The 21,216-nt window shown below is 39.4% G+C and overlaps 1 protein-coding gene across 4 annotated transcripts; it reads left to right on the top strand.

The window, feature by feature from the left end:
• The first annotated feature begins 202 nt into the window (after positions 1–202).
• LOC138043025 (uncharacterized) lies at positions 203–15,758 on the top strand. 4 transcript variants are annotated; one of them, XM_068889132.1, is made up of 10 exons: positions 203–659; positions 6,053–7,267; positions 7,619–7,893; positions 8,344–8,433; positions 8,738–8,857; positions 9,019–9,163; positions 10,131–10,263; positions 11,220–11,344; positions 13,478–13,591; positions 14,050–15,758. In XM_068889132.1, the coding sequence occupies exons 1-10, from the start codon at positions 605–607 to the stop codon at positions 14,148–14,150; spliced, it is 2,373 nt and encodes a 790-aa protein (XP_068745233.1). In that variant the 5' UTR covers positions 203–604; the 3' UTR covers positions 14,151–15,758. The 4 variants fall into 4 exon arrangements, with proteins under 4 accessions (XP_068745233.1, XP_068745234.1, XP_068745232.1 ...); XM_068889133.1 differs by lacking the exon at positions 203–659 and adding an exon at positions 2,501–2,647 and having other exon boundaries at positions 14,050–15,757; XM_068889131.1 differs by lacking the exon at positions 203–659 and adding an exon at positions 4,385–4,531.
• The last annotated feature ends 5,458 nt before the right edge of the window (positions 15,759–21,216 follow it).

Raw genomic sequence — 21,216 nt, 5'->3', positions numbered from 1 at the left:
GCAAAGAAGAAAATTTAGCACTAAACAAATAAATGGACTCAGCGGAGGCGTACTTTATAAGGTTTCAGTCGGAGTCCACTGGCGGAGTGCCTCTTCAGTCTCTTTATGACGTTATGATATTGGCTGCGGTTTACTTAATACAGACATCTACGACCAAATCGTTTAGACAGCACTTAGCATAAAATCTAAAGTACTCAAAAACACACTGAAGAGCTTCGATCCCTATTTTATTGCATATCAAGTGTTTGGATACAGGGAAGGCAACGCTTGTACCTAATTTATTAACCAATGATTACATCAAGCATGAACAATAATCAAACGAAAAAAGTTGTAAAAAATATGCCTTTACGTGCAACAAAAAATACTTCCCAACGAGCAGAAGTTGGCATTGGCCTTGTTCGTGATGCAGGACATGCCTTCTTATTTTCAATGGTCAGTCATCCCCTTTCAAAACTGACACAAAATGCGTCATTTAACGCTATGATAATTCTGATGTTTATGCAAAATTCTTCCCACCGTCGACCTGAAATAAAAACAGTTGCTCTAGAAACGGAAAGATAAACTTGTCTGGAAACAGGAAGCTGAAACCGGTTCATTTTTCACCATGTCGCTCGATATTTTTCTGAAGTCATTTGGTTTTATGGTTTTCCTTTTATCAGGTCAGTATAGCACTGAACGGTTCAGCACCAGCAATAGCGGCGTAAGCAAAAATAGCTCCACACCATACATTACGAAAACCACTATCGGTTTCAAGAGTTCAGTTTTGCTTATCTTGCAAAAAAATATTTTTTTTGCTAGATGTTTTTCAGATTAGTTCTATATTCATCGACGGAAATAGAAGACTTGAAAAAAGGTCATGGACTGATAAATGGTGACCTGCGCGCTCCTAGAACAATTGAAATTGAGGTTTAACTTAAGTTATTTCTTACTGTTCAGAGAAGGCATAAGCTCTGAGAGACGGTTGTAAACGTTTGGTTCAGTTCTGGAAAAAACCAAACTTAACGTCAGTGTTAACGTTGTGTGATATAATCCCGTTTCTAAACATAACTTATCTGTCTTCTTTTGGTCGAAACGCACCAGGAATTTCTGTAAAATGAGTGGCTTAATCTTAAGTTCGTAGAGCTTACAGAAATCCATTGGAGAGAACAAGATGCACGCTTTTGAACTAAAGTGTTTCGTTGTGCCATGCTCCTTTATTTTCAGCGCCATTTTCCGTTCGAATCAAAGCGTGCATAATGTATAGTTCTTTCCTGTCATCGATCTTGAAAATGTTCAGTCAAGTTTAAATCGCATAATTCTACGCAATTCTGTGACAGCCAGATGTGGCCGTTACATTTTGAAAATGCAGTAGCATACGCTGAAGGAAAACATTATTGCCAGTACTGAATTTGGAGGAAAAAATTAAAGGAAGTTGAACTGCGGTTATCAAAAAATGCTTGGAAAAAGGAACAAGACTTGTGCTTTGAAAAGTCCAAGGAAAATAAAACGTTCTAACTTCCTGTCGAGATTTAATTATTTTTTACATAACTGAGAAGTACGTCATCGTTAAGATCACAAACATACAAAAGTCTAGAGATGCATGTGGGATATTATCTTTGCACAGCAAAAGGGAGGGAATGCTAACACGCTAACGTTGCCTCGTGATGTTATTATCAAGTTTGTGACAAATGATTTGTGTCTTGTTCACGGTGTGGCTTGATTAAGTAGCAATCTTGAAAACCGAGAGCTGACGTTGGCTAAACGAAAGCTCTTTGGGTTGACTTGTTTTCAACATTTCGCGTACAGTTACAAATCAGTGCAATGTTTCAAGTAAAGTGTATCAGTATCGCTAACATTTCCGGCCCTAAAACATGTACGACAAGAATCACATGAATTCCAAACCGCGGGCCCTTGACACGAAATGCAGAATTGTTTTCAGACAATTTTGGACAAATCGTAAGAACATCGAAATCTATTCAACCCTTACCTTATTAGTTTGCCTAACGACTCAAGAATTTTTAGAGATTTTTTTTTTCAGTAGGAGCAACATAAATTCTGAAGAAAAACAGGGAATGAGTCCATTAAACAAATAGATGGAACGTTTTGTCGTGTCATGTACCCTTTCCTGGTTTGTATGTCGAGTGCCAGCAACAAACATGATAGACTGCACACTTCACTAAACGACTGATATCAGCTTTGCTTGCGCTGTAATACGTAAAAGATGTGTAGGAACTGCCACCTTATCTCTGTCATATTGAAGTGTAATAAATCGAGCTCCAAACTTCAATGTCAACACTCTATGAAGAAACCACTGGCAAAGAAAGAAGTAAACAGTGGACTTTTTTAGTGAGAACAATGTATTAAGGCGACTGGTTTCACAGGCTTAACCATAGTTTAATGTATAATTTTTAACATTTGAATTTTAAAAAATGATGAAACCAGAACGACTAGCGTGCAGAGGGCATAGGTTGAACGTAATCCAACCGTAAATCCTGAAAAAGTGGACATGAAGTATTGCGTGAGCCGAAGAAAGTCGCCTGACAATGATTAATTTGTTCTTACACACGAATTTCTGTCAGGGGCCTTGCATGACGGCTGATATTAGTACTCTGACAGAAAGAAAAGAAACGGGCAACTGAGTTTGAATCACAAGTGGGAACTTCGAAAGGTATCCATTTTTGCTAACGGTTTATCGTGTATCATGGTAGTATCAGTTTTCGTTTAAAAAGTGTTTGACAGTTTTCGCGTCATCAGGGAAGTTTCTTCAACCTTTCCTCAGCAAAAAAACAGCAGGCAATTCAATGCGGGGAATTTTCAGTCTGACTAAAAAAAGCAGCAACCGTGCCTGTTACGAGCACAAACTTATACGAACTCTGGCTTGCTAATAGCCGGACCTCTAAACGAGCCCTTTAGTTGACGAAGTTTATATTTTTAGGAAATTAGTATCTTTATTACATTGTAAAATAATGCGGAAAACCTCAAATTGAAGGGCCCAGGAAAAAGTCGTTAATACATTTGCAACTTTTACGATGACGGAAGGCTACTGATTCGAGGTTGCTGGAGATTGTTGAAAAATGTGAGGCCACTTATACGTGATACGCACTACTCAGTCGAGCGTTTGTCTTTAAGTCCTTGAGGTTGCCAACCTTTACAACGTTTAACAGCAGGGAAACGTTTAGAATGAGTTTTGCAGATCGAGCGGCCGTCTACGATCGCTTCCACGTAATACATGACGATGAATTTAAAAGCTTGTCTTTCTTAGGGTAGAAACTTACTCGATGAAAGGAATGGAGAATTGAGAACAGTCCTTAGTGCACCATAAAAACACGTCAGTTCTCGAACGAGGATGGAATTTAACTTAACTCAATTCCACACATACAGGTTGGCTCGAAATTCGTCTTTTGTCTGACCTTCGCCAGTAAAAATAGACGGAGGAACAGTAACTTTGAACCCCAAGGAATGGTCACTTCAGTAGTTCCGTCTTTGCGCTTGTTTTAACCTTCGAAATCCGTAAGAACTTTCCTTGTCAAAAAGTTAAGGTCACTGAAGGATCAACAAAACGGCTTCGTGGCCCTGAATCAGTAATAAATAAATAAGGTTGAATAATTTGGCATACGTGATGTTTTGTAACGGAATAGCATTAAATTGAAGAGTCTACTGGAACACTCACATTACGCCTTACTGAGTTCTCCTTACTCAGAAAAAAACGTTTTACCATCGAGAAACGTTGAGCCTTCCCACCAAAACTTCAGAATGACGATAATAATTTATTATTATTTATTACAGAAAGATCTTGATGTGGAATTGAGTACACCTGAATATCTCTTTCACGACGGGTGAGCCAAAGTCGTGTGCCTTCATCATATCGCTTACGCCTTGATAAGCAGTTACGTGGGTGAACAGAAAGTTCGTGTTTATAGCCAAACAAGCAGATTACGCAAACTATACATACAATGTTCAAATGGGGAACTGTCAGCTTCCCTTCTTTTTTTTCGCGGCGGTTTGTTGGCTTGTAATAAACCGCAGGGAAAAAACTGTTAAGATTCTGAAGTTTTAATTGATATGATGCCTAAGAGTATAGGAGTCGTTGAAGCAGGACCTTGATCACCACTGCACTATAGAGCGCCCTTAACAGACAGTGAAATTCGGAAACCGTGAATATATCGTCGTAAGGAGGATGCTGGAAAAAGAAAAGGACAAGGAAAAGACGCTCGATATTGAAAAGTGCTATCAGCATGTTTTTTTTTTCCCGACTTCAGTTGAATGAGCGAGGAATCCGTGATATTGGCCCCAGCCATGATTGGTTGAAGAGGTCATAAAATTAGCCAGGAAGATATTTGCGGTCACTTTGTTCTCAGTTTCGTCTAAGCGTAATAGAAAAGCTTTGCTTTGTGACATCATTACTTTCCATACAATAAATGGCATATAAACTCTGCAACCCTTTTGTCCATCAAGCAAAAAAAAAAGTTGTAGTTGGAGATCCACCGGCTGTTCACCATGGTTTATCGAGTTTTCCTTAGGACGCTGTGTCTAACTGTTTTCATTTCATCAGGTGATGTTCTTTAAACTGTTGCAAACTGTCGTTGTTTCTCCATTACGGAAAACTCTTGTACTATCATTGCTGCATAGTGCTAAGAGCCTAATAACTTTTGCTCAGTCATAAACTTGAAGAGGTGAAAGAAACGGGGAAGTCAAATCAAATCATTTTCTGATTGAATTGCTCTTTATCGATGCATCGTTACATGACAGTTTTGTTAACTGAATGTTCTAAACACTTTTAGCGGTTTTCCGTGAATCAGGTAATGTTTATTATTCTAAGCGTAGCTTAAATGAAAGAATTTTCCATCAACGCTTTTTACTCGGACATGTTCCGGCTCACGCACGTTGAAGCAAGTTATGACAGAATTTTAGAAACTAATAAATAGGTCAAACTTATCACTCCTGCATATTAAACGTCAATTAAGAACAATCCTTTTTTTATTTTTCTTGTGATAGGCGAAATGGAAAAATGAAATTGCAAGTATAAATCGTAGCCATTACAAACAAAGAATCCGGATAAATCTTATTTTCTTCTTCTGTATACTCTTCCTGAAAACTGACGCCATTTATGATTTCCAAACCATAATTATGCTCTCCTCGGATGGTTTTCTTTGCGGGCCGATGATATTAAAAGCACACATCAGAGGAATGCGCAGTTAATGGGTCACTGAACCAAAGATAAAGCAGTAAGTGAAGACAGGCGAAAATGTGTTTACAGGTGAACTTTCGGAAATCTGGATTATTTTCTCCACATAATTCTATGATATTTTTGCTTGCTTAAAAACTCCCATCTTTCAGAATTTTACCTAAATCCGTGTAATAATGTAATGCTTGAAAATGTGGTCTTTATTTTTCAATAGAGTAAACATTTTGCATTTATCAGTAAGTTTTCCTATCGTTTCAGCATGTAATAACCTTCAAATATAGTATGTCTACGGTGTTAAAAGTTTCAATACAAAGTAGGCCCTACATGTCATCCTTGCTAATGATAATGGGGCCATGACTTCTCCGAAACGTCGAAAAATCACTTACAAGCGATATTGTACATGTGTGGCTGTATTGTGAGATCGTTTTCACGTATGTCTCATTAGTATTGCCCGCCAATTTGGTGTATCAACGATTGTATATAGTCACGATAACTTTGTTTTGAGATGTAACGAAATTGTATTTACATAATTCGATTTCACGATTTTGTTCTAGAAACTTTGCTGAGGATCCGGAGGAAATATAGTTGTTCAAGTAAAAGGAGTGCGGTTTTATTTGAGTCCTTTGGAATTGAAAAACCATTTGAACAACATTTAAGGTGACTCCCTGGTTTTGCATTGCGGAACCCTACTGCGCATAAGTTTTTGCGTCTTTGGCGTGCACCAGCTCGCGCACATTAATATAATGGCGGATTATCACTGACATCAAGCTTAATCTGTCAAGGAATGGCTACTTTCTCCTGAACGAGCACGGTTACCCCCTCTTTTTAATGGTTTTATATACTCGTAATCTGCTTTTTTTTTCGTTTGTGTTTTGGTTTGTCATCTAGGTTGTTTGATGCAATGTTCATTGGCAACAAATCATCAACTACAAGCCCTTTTCAGCATGAGTGGAATAAAGGGTGGTGTCAAATTCTTCCAAGGACACAACGATGGTCCTACACACATCATGGTCGACTTGGAAGGAGTCAACGAGACTCTGGCATGGAGCATACGACAACTACCCATGGTTTATAATGGAAACGCGGCTATGAGTTGTCACGAAGGGGAAGTTGGAGCATTATATGATCCTACAATGGCTGCGAGATCTTCAAACTACAGTACCTCCTGCACTTTATCTAGTAACTCGAGATTCCAGGACTGTGCTGTTGGGGACTTAGCGGGGATGCTTGGGAACCTGAATGCCAACAATTCAAAGGGGAATTTTACACACCAGAGCATGATGATTCCGATCACTGGTCCGAACAGTATCATGGCTAAAACACTGGTACTGTACAGCGGCGACATGCCCAAGGCATGTGCATTGATAACTCCAAAGGAGGTTATGGTGACGGCTAAAGCAGTCTTCAAATATCCGGTAGCAGGCTATGTTTATTTTAGACAAGTCGTCACGAGCTCAGACACAGACACCAGTCTATTTGTCAATCTCTTTTATGTCAACAGTGCATTATTATCAAGTCAATTTACATGGCAGATTAACCAAGGTACAGTTTCGTGCCAAATTCCTGGAGAGATTTTCAATCCTAACAGTATCAATGGACAAAACTGCAGCAAGGAAAAACAGGAAAATTGTCTCATTGGTGATTTGTCCTCCAAACACGGTGACGTCACAGTTTCTATGGCTACAAAGGAAATGTCAAAAACTAAAGTTGCTTTCACTGATACCAACCTGCCTTTGAGCGGAGCAAACAATGTCATCGGAAAAAAGATCGTACTGTTCTCAAAAGTAGATCCAAAAAGACCTTTTGCATGTGCCAGTATAATGAAGGTGAAACCAATGGTTGTAAAAGCGACCTTCGCGGCCAGTGTTCATGATGGTATCGATGGTTATTTCAAGTTTACTCAGCGGTCTCCTTTTGATCCTACCACAACAGAGATAAGCTTGACTGGTTTAAAAAGGAAAGCTGAAGGATACCACGTGCACAACTATCCTATGCCATGGGAGATGAAATTCAACGGAAGTGGAACATGTGCAGGTGGCTACCTGGGTGGACATTGGAATCCTTTTGGCGTTGATGTGAAATCAAGTCCTTCTCCTGGAACTGGTATAAAGCAGAATTGTTTTCCTTTCGATATTTCTTTGTCACAACTTCCATAGGATGAATAGGAGACTCCGCCTGAAGTGTACTCTTAAAAGATAGACCAGTATCTTTAAAGGCAAACATTTTTTTTATTTTTTTCTGAAGGATAAATGAGTTAAGTGCTTTGAAATCCAGGAAAGCGTTGTTCGTGTTTACGACGTAATCTGCATGCCTTCAATTTCACCATTCAATTCGGACAGCCTAATGTTTTCAATTTCATGCGTTCCTATCAACCAAGGATTTTGCAATTTATCTGAAGGGAAGTGTGTGTGAAAGCTCACTTTTATCTCGTCGTTTCCACCCATTTCTTTTTAGGGACAAATGATGAATATGAAATCGGCGACCTAAGTGGAAAATATGGATCATTTCACAATGTCACATATTACAATAAGAGACACGTTGACTTCAACCTGCCTTTGTTTGGCAAGAACAGCATCCATGGACGATCAATCGTTATCCACAAAATGAAAGTTATGGGAAGCGGCAGATGGGTGTGTGCAGACAATCCAGCCGTGCTGAATCATGAGATGTTTGTCATGAAGACCAAAGTGACTTTCAAGGGCCCTGCTCTGAAGGGTTACATTCTTTTGGTGAGCTGTTATGTGTCATGGCAGATTTGCGATATGTTTGGATAAAAATCCTTAAAATATCTGGAACTTGCTCTTAAAGCTTTTGCCGTACAAAATAATATTAACCGAGAAAAGAAGAGAGTGGTTAAAAAAAAATATAAATCAGCTGCTGAGGGGAGTCACTCCTTATTATATTAGAAGTGAAAATGAGACTTGGTGTTAAGAATATTCGGTGTGTAGCCAGTTGACACTGGCTAAAAATAGATTGTTCTGGACGTTTCGGCTACTACTGTTGCCTTCTTCAGCAAAGTTAAAAATGCACATGTCTAACGGCGTCCTACTTGACATGTTGCATTAGTCAAGTTTCGTTTCGACCTTTCAAAGTTAAGACAACAAAAGATATCTCATATTATACCAACTTCTTCCTCTCCGGACTTTGAATTGATTTATTATTGATGCTTTTTTTTTCAGATCCAGCAGAAGTCCCACGAAAAGTTCATGAAATCTGAAGAGACGTCGATTTACATTGATTTGGGCTATGCCTCCAATTCCAGCAAAAAGGTAAAAATATTCATGGTTCCTTGAGAAAAAAAATAAGTTAATATTTCAACTATCCACGTGAGGCTTCACAATGAACACAGGTTATAGGTTCGATGACATGAATCCGTTTAACTACTACGAAAATTACTATTGAAATAGACAGAAAGGCTTCAGACAATGAACGAATCAAAGTTCCTTTTCCACGTTTGTGAAAAAAACAGATAGTGAATCTAGTCATAAAGTAGCCTGGAAGACAAATGAATAAAGGGCTTCAATAGAACGGCTGAACCAAAAAAGTATGAAATGATTTTCTTTCCATTATCAGAGCGTGGATCATCCATGGCATGTGCATGTGAACCCTGAAGGAAATGACACCTTTGCTGAAATGGGAAAGAGATGTAAGAGTCTTGGACCTCATTATAACCCATACCACGTCTACTTGTCCGTAAGTATTGAATGCCTTTCTTTTTTGTGCTCTTATTATTAGCTGGCCAAGTACGGTAGAAGAAAAGAAACGTGTGAGAAGCGATATGTGTTAAAGTGCATTGCTTAGTGTCTGATACCATCGATTTAAGAAAAGGTCTGCAATATTTCTTCGGTTTTCAGGGAACCTACAAAACCTCTTGTCTTTCTAACAACATGATGCGTTGTGAAGTTGGGGATCTCTCTGGGAAGCATGCTCGGTTGAATGTTGGTTTCGGAAAGCAGTTCTTCACTGATCCTGATCTTCCATTGTTCGGAGAAATGTCAGGTAAGATCATCTTGAGCAAAAAAGAAACGAAAATGAGAAGTTTTGTTTCTACAACTGCTGACGACAGGTTAAGTTGAGCGTTTATTAGCTGCTCAATCACAGGCAGCCCAAGCTCGGTATACGATTTATAGACTTTGTATGGAAAAATTAACTTTGAGCTTATAAATGCTAAAAGAAGCTGTAAGTGCAGAAATAAACTTCAATAACATCTACGTACAGTTGTCCTTGTCTTTTCTGTGCAATCGGAGGGCAAACTGTATCCGTTTTAGACGGGTTTGTGGCTTTCGAATTTTTAGAATGTCGTTGGCTATCATTTCCCCTCATAAAGAGAAGAAAGTTAAGGCTGGTAACTCTCGGCGATCTCGTCCCACTAATTGCTCTCGAATCACAAAGCAACGGTCCGAATCGCCATAAAAACACTGACCCCGACCAGCTTTTTATTTGACCGAACAGCCACGATCGATTAATTAATCACAGCTATACGAACATTATCATGTGGGGATCCCTTGGTGATATTAAATTGAGTGAATGTTACATTTTCATCTCTACGTTTATTTATTCATTCAAACTTGCCAAATAACTAATTATAGAGCGAGTTTCAATCGAGTATCGTAAAACCAAAACCAAAGTAATTACTTTGGCCAATCAAAAAGGACGGAGACAATCTGGTAAACCAATTAAAACTCGAAGTAATTAGACGTAGCCAACACAAAGCGAGGGAAAGAAAGATAAATAACTACATATCCACGATAGCTTAAAGAGTTTTTGAAAAGAGAAGTGCTAAATAAATAGCACCGTGAAATATAAGAAATACATTTGGCTTGGAGACTTCAGAAACCAAAAGCCTTTTATTAGGACCCTCCAAGGACAAAGGGACTTGACAGATGGCTTAAACGACTTAATATCCCTATAGTCACTGTCTCGTTGTTCCGTTTGAAACTTCCTATTTCTGGATTTGTTTCCACAGTTGTTGGACGAGGAATCGTAGTTCATGCAAAAAACGGTGGTTCAGCGCGTCTTGCCTGCGGTACTATCAAACCCGTAAAATCTTTGTATGTGGAGAAGTCTCTGCAATATGTACAAGGAGCTGGATTTTCACGGTAGGCATGATGAACTCGTTATGACGGCGTTATGACGCATTAGTTATCAATTGAAATTGAGGATGCGTTCGATTGACCGTATTCCGAAATAGGAATACATGCAATAGAAGTTAATAATCCTTCGTTTTTACAGAGATTCACATTAAAATGGTAAAACACCTGCTAAAATTACTATATTTTAAACATTTCTTTATTATCTTTGTTTCCTCAAAACGCCAAACATGCCGTTTTAAATCATCACTCCACGTATTCTTATCAGTTCCGGATGATCGAACGCATCCTGAATTGGATACAGAGACTCTGGGACTTAAAGCCGTAATACACTTGCTACTTGATCAGGTCAGGTCAATCCTCGGAGCCCCGCTGGGGGAGCACAAGGAACCGACAAACTTCTTCCATTCAGACCGGTCCTGGGCCAGCCACCGCAGCTCGTTCCACGTCTTCCCAGCTGTTTTCATCTCGTCCTCGATGGTCCTCCGCCAAGTGCCGAGTGGTCTACCGCGGTGCCTCTTCCCAGGGGGCGCCCAAGACAGCGCCTCGAGCGGGTGCCGGCTTTCTTCATGCGAAGGACATGGCCAAGCCACGTCCACCGTATTCTTTTCAGCTCCAGAACGATGTTATTCACCCCTGTGCGCCTCCAGATCTTCTCATTGCACACCTTTTCTTGCCAACTGACTTTCAATATTCTCCGTAAGCATCTCCCTTCGAAGCCCCGAAGTTTGCTCTCCAACTTCTTGTTGGTTCTCCACGTCTCTGAGGCGTAGAGAAGAGTTGAACGTACGTTGCTACTTGATAGTTGGGATACAAATATTGCAGCATCTGTCGACATTTTGAGTGTCGAGATTATTAAATGGCCACCGCTTGCCCCAGGTGGGGCGTTTTTTAAGGTTCAATCGTAGGGCTCTTTAAATTGTTATAGTCTATACCATAGGTTTACTGTTTGTGTTTTTTGGTAGGAAAACCTTTGCCAGAACTGTTTCAGCAATATTGGATATGCCAACATGGCGGATATTTTACATCAGAAAAGAAGAAAGCAATATTCAAGGGTGTGTGACAGTAAAATTTGGGATCATTGGAAATGGTTAGTACAATTCTGCTTGTACTCATGGCCTTTTGTAAGCTTGGTTTCTACTTTTCCGGCAAGCTAACAAGTATACAGGAAATAAGTCCAACGGAGCTTTACCCTTTCTCTTATAAAGGGTTCCCTATTGACGATTAAAATCGTCTGACGTTAGACAGAGTAAAATCTGTTAAGGTAATTTCCTTGAAAATGACTTAATATCCAGAATTTTTCAAACTTGGCACAACTGATATTCATACACAGGACATTAAAAAAATGCAATAAGAAGATGTGGTCACCGTGCTTGTTTTCGCGCTGTATGCCCTTCATTCTAAGTGTTTTTTCACCGAATTACGCGAGAAGCGTTCGAAACTAGGTCAACCGGAAAAATTGTTGTTATGTAGTAAAAGCTACTAAATATTACTGAAAACTTGAAACTACTTGCTTTTCCGGACTATGATCTTTAAGTAAAGTGATCTCAAATTGTTCAATCGTGCAAAGAAATGAAATCAAATTGGACCGTTACAGTCATCACTTTGCACTACCAGAACTTCTCCCATCCAAACTTTTTTTCCTTAAAACCGTGTACCTATTACGAGTGAATAAAACCATCAAAAATGAGGGGTTTCCGTGCTCTTTTTTTTTTTGCAAAACGATAATAATGGATGGCAAAGGGGCAATTTCGGCTTCAAAATGACCATTTTCCGCGAAAGGACTTGGGCGAGTTACAAAACAACACCTGCTTAACCGAGAAGAATTATCATGATTGCACTTAAAAGCTCTTGAACAGCAAAAGCAGCCATTGTTGCCTGCCGTCAGATGGCCGGTTATGTTATGCGCAGTATGAGATGCGCGCTGCAAAACAAGGGAATCACCTTAAGTGTCACTTTTAGGAGGAAGAGAGTTAATGAACGAACCAGTCAGGCCCCAAATGTTAAGAAGCTGCATAACTGTATCCAGTCGATAGGTCACTGACGTGAGTTCAACTCCGGCCGGACCAACACTCACGGACTTTAAATAACTGAGGAGAAAGTGCTGCCTTAAAAATAATAATGACATCCGCAAATGGTTAGACTCTCCAGTCTTCTCAGATAAGGACGATAAACCGTAAGCCCAGTCTCACAATCCTTCAATGTTCATAAACTCTGTGGGACTTAAAAGAGGCCACACACTTGTCGCGAAGAGTATGGCATGTAGTTCCCGGCGTTGTCGTCTGTCTTCTGTGGTGTATAATGGTTGGGAGGGTAAATGCTCGGAGATATTAGCTACACCAAGCTACTCTAAAATCCAAGGGTACATAATATGATATGACTTCACGTTAAACGTTGTACACCCTTACTTAGATGTGCCTACAGTGTGCATATTCATGAAATCATTTCACATGCTGAAACTATACGGCCTAGCTATGAACAAATGGGGCCAGGAGTGTGGACTCAAATGTTGTGTGGTGTATTCGCTGAAAAAAATATTCCGTTTTAAATTTACTCGTGATTTATTTAAGTACAATAAACCAATTTCGTTATATTAAAATTCAGCCTAAAACAAAAGGCATCATCTTGAGGCTCTGGGAAATAAAATCATGCAAAATCCTTCTATTTATTACCCAGAGCCTCGAGATGATACCTTTTGTTTTGGGCTGAATTTTCATATATCGAAATTGGTCTATCGGGTTTGAATCCTACAAAAAGGCCTATACCGTGCAGATCTCGAACTTAACGCATAGTCGTTGATGCGTCCACAGCCACCTCTTCGACATGCGCACATGAAAATCTATTACCCCTAAACACTCTGCGTTTGCTCAAAACTGAACATTTAATTTGTTCTCCTAGTCGTAATTGTACTCCAATTTAAAATTCGGTTATGATATTCAGTACAACCCACAGGACTCAACTCTCCTATATTGGGCACATCATAACTTTGCAGTTAAGCACTGAATATCTAGCACCATTCTCCCTCTATAGAATGGTAATACTAAGCAGAAATATGCGACGATTTACCCTCTTGAATGAGATCATCCCCTTAAATTCGACGATTGTTGTTGTTGTCGTTTTGTCAGGTCTGGTGTGTAAAGCACGATGATTACATGCTAACGATGTAATGTAATAATTTTTTATCGTAAGTATGCTAAACCGTTCCTAATTCCCGTTTTTACAGAAAAGCAAGTTCGTGAACCTTCGCAAGCTTTCGATTTTATCTTAAGGAGCTCTCCAGCACAACTGAAGGAATTTCAACCGTCCGATGACTGCCGCCCTTCTTCTTCGACAAAAGGTAAAAACTGAATGAGTCATGGTTATGGTTTTTCACTGCACGCCGCATTTGCTTTCACCGAGGTAGTGATAGCAAATTAGACTGATAGAAAAAAACGTATTTTTTATATTTTTATCGAATATTCCCTTAATTCACAGTCCTCCGAAGTAGTCAAAGCATTTCTCCCTTTCATTCCCCAGTATTAACTATGTAGAACACCCTTTGAGAAGAGGCTTGTCGTATTATATGAAACTTTTTATTTGCGAGTAAATCACGTGACGCCTTGAAGAGTCATGATGCATCGTAAGAAATTCGCTCTTCCTTGGGCAGACTGTATGAGTTCGACTGAAGCTGTCAAATGTCTCTCTAAATGCAAGCGATAAGGAGTCGCCTGCAGTTGCCGAACTATCATGACTAAGGCAAACGGCGTCACCTTGGTACTGATCTCCTCCTTTTTCGTCTTTTTTTTCTCTTCTCAGATTCACCGCGACCTCTGCCGAACAAGGCACGAACCAATCAATGGAGTTCGTTCGTCATATTTAACACGATGGTTATCATTGCACTTGCGAATCAAAGATGACAAGTTTTGTTTTTTACAGTGACTTGCTCCTCTCTTGAAGCCATTATCTCATCATCTGACGTCAGAATTCATAACACCTGGACTTAAATTAGTTATAATTAGCAAATATCAAGCGGTTCAGCAAGTACTATCGAGTTCTAGTTGCACGCGAAAGGTCACTAAGCACGAAAGAAGGGTAATAATTTCACGAGGCCATAGCCCAGTGGCCTAGCCTCTTGCTTCTTGAGTGCGGAAGTTCATCTGGACCCGGAGCAGTGCACTTTAATGTCCTCAGAAACTCCATAAAGTATGCACCTCAATTGTTGGAATTCGAGTGCCATCCGGGATGGAAAGGACTTTTGGCGAGGAGTACTGATCGTCAATGTTGATAGACTGGAAATAGAAGTTAATTGTTTTCGGGTCAACAGTAGAGCTGACGGGTGCATTGCGAGCCTGTCTATCGGTGATCATATTGACAGTGTCCCACCACCTCTTCGAACTGGTGTGATAACTACTTCTTCTCTCATTAACAGCACGGATTTGTAATAGTAAACGCTGAACCGTTTACCATTTGTTTTATAACAGAACCAAGACATTTTGTGACATTTTGGGAATTCCTTTGTCGTCTTTGAATGCCTCTCTTTCACTGACCTCCTCGAGCTACTGTAGCTTTCACTTGGGCTCGCAAATCCCTTTGCAAGGGGCTCGGGCAAAATACCCGCTAACGGGTTAAAATGACATTTCAAGGCTTTTTTTTCATAAAGCTGTGAAGAAATTTCAGCATTTTTGACAATACACTAGTGGGTCATTATTGCAGTTTGTGGAAAATCAATTTTTTTCCCGGCCCATGCGTCAGTGTTTTCGTCATAAGCATTCACACGTAGCCAAATTGAGCAATCAGAGCGCGCGCTTTAGTTCTACATTATTTACCCTTTTTTTATAATGTTTGAAGTATGCCTTGCGTGTACTGTGTTATCTCTATGAAAGGAATCGCCTAGATTTAGGTATTATTAAAATTATTGAGTCCCAGCTCCAACAAATACTTCGCAGTGGCTCTTTTTCATGAACTACACATTGGTTCCCGACAAGAATCCATCACCAAAGAGCAAGAATCTGGTATCTCTCTTGTTCCCATCAGCGTCAGAAAAGTTTTGCTGGAAAATAAACAGTAGACCAAATGTTGTACCCAATTCATCTCCCGTTGCTAAGGTTCTTTGTGTATTGTATTTGCCTTATAGTGTAGCATTCACACTTAAATGATATGGAAATACTTGGAACAAAACTTTTTATTTTGACAAGGTTTGAATTGGGTACAACATTGGTCTATTGTTTGTAATTTCCCGCAAAACTTGGTTTAAAAATAGACACTTCTGACCTGACGGGGACTAGGACAATTTGAGTAAGTCTTACTTTTGGATGATGGACTCAAGACTGATAGGGTCTATTTTTCTTTGGCACTTGAAACATGAATATGATTGCGTGATATCAGTATGACTACCGCTAAAAAAATATTCCCATCCGCACGCAGCGTATTCAAATCGAATTTGCCCGTCCACACGTATCCGAAATGTATCCGGATGCACTCTAGTACTCGGTACTCCTCAAAGAATAATAAAGCATAATTGAAGTGTACAGTGTTTGTAGCTATGTTTAACTGCACACACGTGATTCTACTTGAAATAAGTCCAAGAAGTAAAGAAATAATATTGCCCTCGGCAGCCATCTTGAGAATTGATTTCACAGTAAGGAACTGGGCTCGATCTTGTTACGTCATCCGGATAAAAACAAATTCCGGATTAGCGTCCACACGGTTCCGGATTCATAGCGGATTCAAATATGCCCTCTCTGGAGAGCATATTCAAACAATTCCGGATTCGCCAGCGAATTCGCCCGATGCGTGTGGATGGAAGGCGTATCCGGAAAGAAAACGTTACGGATTCAAGAATATCCAGATACGTGCCGAAGGGCCATTCCCCAAATGAATAGACATTTATAGAGCACACTTTAAGAGGAAAACTTCTCGTATGTTATCAAACCTCTATTTCGTGTTGATCACAAGAATCTTCAAAAGTCAAGATGCACTGTTTTGAATCCTTTCTTCTTTGAAAAGATCCTTTCATTTCTTGATGTATGTTCGATTAAAGCTTTCAAATCTCTCTCGAGTTTAAATCAATGACAGTGGAAGTTTTAAACATTCTGAACTGATAAAAGAAAACAAATTTTAGGAACATCACGTAAGTTGGCGGAGGACATGAAATAAAGGAGAAAATGGAAATGGAGCGGTTTTCAATTGAATGTCGAGAGTAATTAGCAAATTGCTTTGGTTTTGCATCGTTTCACTTAGTGATTGGTTCAAAGTTTTCGCGCCATTTTTTCAAGCAATCAGAAGTGAAACCAAAACCAATTGTGGCTCGCGCGTGGACAATTTCCCTCGAGATGTGTCACTCGGCTACGTGTAATTACTTCGAGTTTTGATTGGTTTACTCGATTGTCCCCATCGTTTTTGATTGGCCAAAGTAATTACTTTGATTTTTTTGTTACAATTGAATATACTCCACTCAGGGGAGATTTTTTGTCCATTCCATTCCCTATACGGCTATAATAACCATAAAAAATCCAGACGAGTTTTGTTTTAAATGGACCATGCTTAGATATCTACATTGAAGAGGACTACATAATTAATTTTAACGATACAATGATATATGAAATGGATCATATATGAACTGCGGATATGAAATCAAGTGAAGCTATGATCTTCGCAGTTATGAACGCAAGGTTTGCAATTGCGTAAAGAAGCCTGAAAAATTCAGGACTTCAACGGGGTATGAACCCGTGACCTCGCGATACCGGTGCGAAGATCTAACCAACTGATCTATGAAGCCACTGACGTTGAGTGATATTGGAGGATCGAATGAAACACTTATGTATTTAATTTGGTTTTAAAAATAATTTCAACAAATAAAATTTGTACAAAGACCAAATTAGATTAAATACTAATTTTAGTTCAAAAGATCCACTTTTGTTAGTTTCAAAGAGTTTAATTAAGGTCCAAAAGATTTTCCTCATTTAATTTGTCATAGGTTAAAACACAGCAAGGGGTGATTTAATCTTTTCTGCACAGAAAAATCTTATTTCGTTCGAAAAATTTAAAACAAGGCTGCTTATCAGACTATTCTTTGCAAATTTGTCTCTGAGATTTAAATTAACCATTTACCCAATGGCTCAACAAGAAAAGTTACCAAAAGGTATGAGCAAATTTAGATACATGCAATGACCATAATTTTAAATGTTTAAGATAATTTACAAGTTTTAAATAAACGAAAAATATAGATGAATTAAATAAAATTACAAATTGGATACAGTACGCTTTATTGAAAGTTCAACACCGATAAAACAAAACTAGTGAATAATTTATCACGCAGTCCAACCTTTTATCAAATGCAGAAGTTGTTGATCCATTACATTTTCTTGAACGTCATTGCAGCGAGTCACTGTGAATCAATCTATATTAGAGGAAACAAACTTGACCACTTTGACCACTGCTTAATCTTTTAAAAGTTGCATTATCACCTCTTGAATAAGAGCATTAACCCATTAACTCGCCATGCATACATCAACCCCAAAAGATAACTGAAGACTATTGTGAAACTGCGAAAAACTCTTTAAAAGAGAGAAATAAAACCGGAAGATGAAGAATAGCTTGTGTGTAAAAATATAATATCAGCGGAAAATGGGTATTATTATACATTGGTGTCACCAGCTCGATTTTGATTGGCTATAAGCACGCAGCTAATTCTTGCTTGCTCTGTTTCTCTTACGTCATACCTACAAACAATAGATTTTATATATGTAGAATTGACATCATACCTACAGACAATAGTTTTATGCATGCAGAAGTGACGTCACCTAACACACTAACCAGCAGTTTGATCAGTTTTGTCATGGCGGAGCTCTGCTCAGGAATATGCATAATAAAACAATTATTGAATTCGGTTTTCGCATGTTAGCGATAATTATCAAGGCCTCAGTTTATGTTACCGCCTCAGCCTTCGGCTTCGGCACATAACACAAACTTTGGCCTTGATAAGTATCGCTAACATGCTCAACCTCATCCAATAATTGTTAATTATTATGTAGACCGTGATGCTCAACACCATTTTTTATGAATGTATACTGTATTCGTATAATGTCATGGAAGAGTAACGTGTTACCCTCGTAAAACACTTTTCCCTTTAGTAATGCCAAATGAACAGTAAACTGCTAATTTACTTATTAGTTAACAAAATTCTTTTTTTTTTCATTTTTAAAATTGAAACTATTTATATCCTGACTGCGCTTTATCAACAATTTGGAAAGAATTTATTTAGTTTTTTTGAAATAATCAAATGATATATTTCTTATTTCGAGTTACTAATAAACGTGTGGCCCTCAGTTAGACTGCAAAACAGTCGTATTTTTTGCGAACGCAAGCAACGCGATAAATATTCAAACGAAAGGTCAGGAGGAGTGTGGAAACGGCGAGGGAGAATGGGGAGAGACGGCGTGTGAGGCTCGCATGCTCCGTTTGAAGGGTATTCAAAGCTACAGCTACACGGATCAGTCCAAACAAATTCTTATGACACCAAAAATGTCCCAATGGTTGCAAGAACCCACTGGAGAATAGTAAAATAACGCTGAATAGTTTGGCGTGACCGAATGGCGGATAGTTGTAGCGTTTATTAGAGCACACAACACGTCACTGCGCGTTACTCAGAACGAAACGATTGAGCAGCGAGACATATTGAACTTCACAGCATTAAATTTAGAACGAAGATCTTTCAGTAAACGAAAACGAAAATAATTACCTACTGGAAAATTACAGACGAACGATCGACGTTTCGGCCATATCACACGACCTTCATCAGGAATCTGCCGAGTCAGCTTGGGTCACGCAAGTGTCTCGTGATAGCTGACTCGGCACGTCCCGCAACGCACGGTCCCAAGTCTGCGATAGCACGAACCGTAGCCCCCCTCTCTTGTTAAGAGAAGGGCCCTCTACCCTCTCCCAAACAGCTTCTTTAATGCCACGTCTGACCCAGTTTTCTTCCTTGTCCAGGATCTTGACATCACTTATAATTAGATCAAACGAGTAGATCCTGTGCCTCGATGGTACTAGGCCTTTTATGCTGTTTGTCAAGTGTGAATGAAGCCAAATCTGAATTGCTAAGAAGCAAATTTTGTGACACCCTTTGTAAGAACAAAGCGCGGGTAATAAATCTCAACAAAGATGAAAGAGAAGCCTTACATGGCTTGACAAAGGACGAGAATGTGGTCATTGTTCCAGCAGACAAAGGCAGGTGCCTTGTAGTGCTCAACCGTGAAGACTAAGATCAGAAATGCAAATATCTCCTTGATGATAAGAAAACCTATAAACTGCTCGGTTGTAATCCAACCAACGGCTTTAGGAAGAAGGTTTGCACCTTCACCAACAAAATTTATACCGAGGGCACCATTAAGGTCGACTTTAAAAGGAAGTTAGATCCTCCTTCAGAGACATCTGTTCCAGCATTCTACGGCCTACCTAAAATACACAAGCCAGAACCCATTCCACTCCGGCCGATAGTCAGCAGCATTGGTTCGGTTACGTACAACGTAGCGAGGCATTCTGCTTACATCCCTCGTCCGTTGGTAGGCTTTTCTTCGCATCACCTTAAGAACACTCAGGCCTTTGTTGAAAAGATCAGGGAGATCAAACTTACCACCGAGGAAACAATAACATCGTATGACGTCTCTGCACTCTTTACTAGTATTCCAGCGGATGAGGCGATCACGGCGATCCGCCGAAGGCTGGAAAAGGATGAAACCCTTGCTGAACGCACGTGCCTGAGCATAGAGGAAGTAGTTGTCTATAACCATTTACGAAGCTCGGTGCACTCGTTTAGGGTAGAGGGCCCTTCTCTTAACAAGAGAGGGGGGCTACGATTCGTGCTATCGCACACTTGGGACCGTGCGTTACGGGACGCGCCGAGTCAGCTATAACGTGACACTTGCGTGACGCAAGCTGACTCGCCAGATTCCTGATGAAGGCCGTGTGATATGGCCGAAACGTCGCTCGTTCGTCTATAATTTTCCAGTAGGTGAATTATTTTCGTTTTCGTTTACTCTCAACTGGATGACTGATACAATTCATTGTCAAGATCTTTCAGTCTTTACGAACCACGTAAAGGTCGTAGATCTATTCTATATTACAAAAAGAGGTATCTAGCTTGATGTAGAAATTTCTCTCCCGAGTTTTTCAAGCACGTCACCTATCTTCTAGAGTGACCATTTCTGAATCCAGACGTATATCTACTCGTAAATGTTGTATTTCTCCAACGTGCTATACAGTTGACTATGAATTAATGTTTCGGGCACTTTTCTAACTGGCGATAACATTTATTTAGTTGGGCCTATAGTCGGCCGTGCCTGTGGTATCACCATTTTTATAAACTGCATGGGGTAGCCGGCCGTGATATTTTCAAATTATTTGGCACTACACAAGTTTCAACTGCCGGACTGATTACAAATTTTGTTGAAGGGTACAGATACTGGCTCAGCTGCAAGTTTTGTTAATTTATTAGGGATGTCTAATGATGACTTACTTACATCGAAGGATTTACAAAAAATTAGCAATCTGTGTTTCTTGGACAAAGCAAAAGAATAAACTATTAAAGGTGTCATAGATGCATTGTGTGGTATTGATTGATTTTTGATTTTCCCAGCTAGGACCAATATTAATAAAAATGTTTGTTAAACTGCTTTGCAATATCATTGTTACTAGTCTTGTTTGTCTATGTCTTGTTATTGTTGTTACGAGTATATATACGTCTTGTTATTATTATTGTTATTAATCTACGTCTTGTTATTTCAGCGATTGGCGAGCTGTCAGCGTCAATGTTTCGTCAACTTTCTAAATTCCTTCGTTTCTTCGGTAGTTTCATTTAAGAGGCCTCTAATAAACTTTGGAGAAAAAAATCAAGAAGTTGAACTGCAATGATACCGACGGAAGGAGTCGATGAAGTGTACGATCTATAGCGTGGACTTCGACGGATTTCGATTACAAGCAAAG

Source organism: Montipora capricornis, chromosome 3, assembly GCF_036669925.1.
Source record: "Montipora capricornis isolate CH-2021 chromosome 3, ASM3666992v2, whole genome shotgun sequence".
Lineage (NCBI taxonomy): Eukaryota > Metazoa > Cnidaria > Anthozoa > Scleractinia > Acroporidae > Montipora > Montipora capricornis.
Note: the sequence above shows the minus strand (reverse complement) of the source record. Positions and strands in the feature narration are given on the sequence as shown.